The sequence below is a fragment of the Triticum dicoccoides genome, chromosome 2B (assembly GCF_002162155.2).
Source record: "Triticum dicoccoides isolate Atlit2015 ecotype Zavitan chromosome 2B, WEW_v2.0, whole genome shotgun sequence".
NCBI classification, from domain to species: Eukaryota; Viridiplantae; Streptophyta; class Magnoliopsida; order Poales; family Poaceae; genus Triticum; species Triticum dicoccoides.
Window position 1 is genome coordinate 572,894,594 of NC_041383.1, and position 4,880 is coordinate 572,899,473.

Here is a 4,880-nt window from a genome sequence, read left to right on the forward strand (position 1 = left end):
ATAAGAAAATTATCCTAGCACACGCACTGTACAAAACAAGAACAGATCAGTCCGATTGGATTCGATTGGGATCGCATCCAATAAGATCTGCTAGAATCCTATCAATCCTAGCACATGCCTAAGAAATTAACCGCTAATTTACATATAGGAGCAAGATTTGAGGGGATTTGACTCACCGGAGCACGCGTAGCCGCGGCAAACCGAGGCCGGGGTGAAAACCCCAGCGGGAACGATAGAGGTGGCGGAGCAGAGGAGGAGCCGGCCCCGGCGACGGCCTGCGACATCGGCCCCGTGCTGAACGCCACGCCGGAGGTCGAGAAGAACGGCCCGCCGACCGGAGAAAACCCTTGGACGGGGGTCAAGAAAACCCCCGAGCCCAATGGTGTCCCAAGAAGGGGAGGCTCCGTCGACGGCGTCGGCGCTGAGCCCAGGACCAGGAGGTCCGGAATTGGCGGCGGAGCAGGAGCGGCCGGCACCGCATTGGCCGGCGCTCGTGGAGGCCGGCAGCAGATGGGTGACGGTGCCCGAGTTCTGGAGCCTGGCCAGCCAGCACTCCTGGATGCTGGCGATGCGCTGGTTGACCGGGGTCAAAGGGCGGTGCGGCGGTGGGCGTGGCAGAGCCATCGAAGCAGAGGAGAGGAGAGGGAGGGGCGGTGAGGGAGAGAAAGGGAGCGGTGGGAACAGTGCGCTGGGCGGTGACAGGAGAGTGGGGGGCGAGTAATGAGACGTCGCCTCCGTCTCCCGCGCTGCCCGAGAAGTGCAACTGCCCCACACGCGCGGCCGCGCCCGGCCAGGCTCGCGAGAATCTGATTCGGCAGTTCCCACCGGGCCAGCCTGCGGGCTGCTTTGAGGTTCGTGCGGGCCTCAAACCGCATGCAGCCCAGCCAACCAAACAGGTCGCGCACATCCCGTGTGGGTCTGGTTGGGCTGCATGCAGGCAACCAAACACGTCCTTACTGATGGAACATGTACTGTACATCCTGGTTGGGATGGCTTGGGTCATACTGGGATTCTAGTGGGTCATAGACAAAGATTATTTCGCAAAAAGAAAAATAGACAAAGATTATTGCTCTGGGTAGAAAGCTAAGCTTAATGTATGAAGCACTTGCAAGTTGCATGCATGATCTTAATGCATGTGGTGTGGGCGGCCACATTGGTCAAAGACGTATAAACATCGAAACTGAGCCCTTGCGTGACCTGAATTTGTAAACATACTGATACGCGGTTCTTTTGCTCCGACAATAATAATCTAACACTGTGAGCAACTACTAGCTACTAGTAGCACACATGTTTATATTCGTCGTCGGTGTAACGGTGTTGTCCTTATCCGTTAAACGAAACACACACTAGAAATCTCTCCTAATGCACTCACGCACATTCTTCCTCGGGTTTCCTCGTTTCCGCGCCTTTTCCTACGCTAGTCCTACCACACCTTTTCACGGAAGCAAAGCAAGCATGCTTTAATTTTTGGTCAATGCAATGCAATGTAAGGCCAATGCAAACTTATCCATTTGATTAACTGTCCTTTTTAAATACAGAGCCCCAACAACCAGGAATTCTGGTCGATCTCTATCCCCGCCCCCACGCAATACCGCAATGGTTTTGAGGGAAAAACAATCGTAATGGGATATAAACAATGCAGTTTAGACGATGACAGGGAAGCCTTAACGCACCACATGCTCATATTGATTATGCACATGCATATCTGCGAGCTGATTTTTTTGCCTTCGAGGGGACGATGCTTCGGTGCCTTAAGGCACCTACCTTTATGTTCATAATATTTGGGCCCACGTGTCAATGACCCAAAGCCAGGTTCCATTAAGACACCGAAGGCGTCCCACCGTCTCACAATAGGAAATGACATCTGCGTCGCATGGGTCGAGCCATCTGGCTGGCCGCCTGGCCGGACGGCTCGCCACCAAACCAACGAGGCCCGCCACGACCGGCCGGCGCCGAGATGGTTCGCTGACGAGGAGCGTCGTCGGACGCGACGCTGACTCAGACCACCGTAGGCGCCCTGGAAGAAAAGCAGCTCAGACCTCAGAGGAGAAACCAAAGAAAGCTAACATGCACTGAGAGCGAGACTGACCGAACGTGCAGTGACGGGGCCTTCCATTCCATGCACGCGCGAACCTTCTTGCTTCTTCTTCTTCGTACTCCTGTACGTAGGGTGTAGGCCCCACTGCGCAAATTTTATCCAGTCCTGCTGCCACGCCATCCCTGTCACCGAATCAGCTCGCACGAAAGTGCGGTAACGTGCGGTCTACATAGTCGTGGCACCATGGCATTGCATCCGCTCAAAGCTATCTCCACTTTGAACACACGGCACTGCAAACCTACAAATAATCTGAAGAGGAAAGTGACAATTCGGCTGCGTTGCATATATACTTTGCAGAAACAGGGATTAATCAACGGCTCACCGCCCGGCCGGCGACAAAGTTACGGAGGTCAGATTTTTCTGAAGCCCCGCAATTGGCAATTGCATGGGTGCATGTGACAGCCGGCTAGGAGAAGGCATCGTCGATCATGGTCCATGCACAAATGTCTTGCAGTGGACCCTTGCACATGCAGCACAACACTAGGCAAGCACTAGGGGCCCATCTCCATATTTTATCCAGAATCCTTGTGGGCGCGGGTAACTGTTCCATTCAAAAGCTAGTAATTGGAATTGGATAGGCACCCGGCTTTTGATCGATCGTCGACAAGGGAAGTTTTCTACAGGTTCTGTAATCCAGAGCTTATAAAAGGCGACCCCCTCCTCCCCATCCAGAGCACGGAGCAACAAGTCACAACTCACCTCACCGGCAACCTCAGACAGAGGCAGGAAACTTAGGCGCAAAGGAAGGAAGCAGAGCAAGTCTTCACCTCCTCGTCGTCTTACGAGAGAAAGAAGTCTCCGGTTCTTCGTTCCAACAGCAAATGGAGAAGGCACGAAATGCGCATGTGATTGGCATCCCAATGAGCAGCACTGCTATCGGCATCGAGGAGCCCGAGTTCACCAGCGGCGATGCAAAGTATTCGACGAGCCTGCGTACCGGCGGCAAGTCGGGCCGCAGGACCGGGGACAAGTTTGCTCGGGGCATCAAAGAACATCTTAAGTCCTCCTTCAGTCCTTCTCTAGTCCATCTGGATAAATCTTTGTAGCTCTGGTTGTGAATTAGACACTGAACATATGTTTCTGCAGTGACTCTCGGCCCAAAGCTGTACGAGACCGTGAGGGGAAAGCTGTCGCTGGGCGCCAGAATCCTCCAGGCCGGCGGCGTGGAGAAAGTCTTCCAGAGGTGGTTCTCGGTCGAGAAGGGCGAGAAGCTCCTCAAGGCCTCGCAGTGCTACCTGTCCACCACCGCCGGCCCGATCGCCGGGATGCTCTTCGTATCCACGGAGAAGGTGGCCTTCCGTAGCGACCGGTCGCTGGCGCTGACCTCGCCCAAGGGCCAGACGGTACGGGTGCCGTACAAGGTGGCCGTCCCGCTGAGGAGGGTGAAGGCGGCCAGGCCGAGCGAGAACCAGCACCGGCCGGAGCAGAAGTACGTCCAGCTGGTGACCGACGACGACTTCGAGTTCTGGTTCATGGGCTTCGTCAGCTACCAGGCGTCCCTGCAGCACCTCGAGCAGGTCATCGGCATGGCGGGGGGTGGGAATGGGATGAAGGTGCCGTCGTCGCAGGGGGCGGGCACCGGGAGCGGGCGGCGCCTGCGGCCTACCGCGGCGTGAAAGCTACGCGAGCGCACGGCGATGCCGATCACTCTCTGACTTACAACACGAGCAGCATGCGTGATTTAGGAGATCTCGTCGGACTCGGCGACTAGGCGCAGCGTAACATCGCCGCCGGGAGCTCAGCAAGGTGTGAGGACTGGCGCTCGCCCGAGCCGACGCGGCACGAGGCCTAGGTTATCGACCTGGTGGCTTACGGGACGTCCCTATACGTGAGGCTGGAGGTGGACGACGAGCCGCGCGAGCATGGGCATGGCCATGAAGAGGCCCCGAGCAGGGCAACGAGCCTTGCAGCGGGGGCCCTCTAATGGCTTATCAATGGGCGTCGTCATGGATTGGTAGGTGCTGGAAGCCTGCAACCGATGTGTTTGGTTTAAAACGAACTGGAATGGAATGACACACCAAGAATGTCGGTTCCGTTGACTTGTTTGGTTCGGGATATCGAATTAAATCGTTACACTTAAGTAGCATTTGGTTTGAGAAATAGAATGAAATGAATTTAGTTCAACTCACCTCTTGCATAGAAACGGTGAGGTTGCCTCTCATATGCATAGTATACAATATGAACAAAGTACAAAGAGGCTAATTGGTTCGCTGCCAAAGTTTGGCATTGCCAATACTTGGCAAGCCAACATTTGGTAAAACCAAAACTTGCCAAAAAAAAATTGGTAACTTTTTGAGAGGTGGGCAAGAACCAATTGGTAGCCAACCAATTGAGCGCCAAATTTTTAGACTTGCCAACAATTGGCATGCCAATTATTGGCAGCAAAACAATTAAGCTCAAAATCTTTGTATTTCTAGAAACATATTATCAAAATTTTCAGTGGCGTTCACCTTGATTATACTTCGACCGCAAACATGGCTTACTTTTCAATTGAATATTTACATTGAAATGTTTCCTATTGAATATTTTGCTCAAAGTATTTGGAATATTTACATTAAATTGGATTTCACTCAGAAAAAAATGCTCATGGATGGAACCATACAATACTAGTAGAACGACTGCGCGTTGCTACGGGTTATAATACATATATAAATGAAGCAAACAAATAATTAAAGTCATCTCCAAGGTTGATGCTCATTTCTCCCTCATAAGTCAAGTCGTATTTGGACATCAAACGGGCGCCCAATGGCTTCCCAGAATTCGACGTCTAAATTGGCTGGAC

The 4,880-nt window shown here is 53.1% G+C and overlaps 1 protein-coding gene across 1 annotated transcript; it reads left to right on the plus strand.

The window, feature by feature from the left end:
• The first annotated feature begins 2,779 nt into the window (after nucleotides 1-2,779).
• LOC119364941 (putative GEM-like protein 8) lies at nucleotides 2,780-4,226 on the plus strand. Its single transcript, XM_037630514.1, has 2 exons — nucleotides 2,780-3,098; nucleotides 3,185-4,226. The coding sequence occupies exons 1-2, from the start codon at nucleotides 3,008-3,010 to the stop codon at nucleotides 3,712-3,714; spliced, it is 621 nt and encodes a 206-aa protein (XP_037486411.1). The 5' UTR covers nucleotides 2,780-3,007; the 3' UTR covers nucleotides 3,715-4,226.
• The last annotated feature ends 654 nt before the right edge of the window (nucleotides 4,227-4,880 follow it).

Coding starts and splice junctions, on each gene's coding strand:
- LOC119364941 (XM_037630514.1), top strand. CDS start 3,008: ATGCAAAGTATTCGACGAGCCTGCGTACCGGCGGCAAGTCGGGCCGCA. Junction 3,099..3,184: donor GGCATCAAAGAACATCTTAA/GTCCTCCTTCAG, acceptor ATGTTTCTGCAG/TGACTCTCGGCCCAAAGCTG.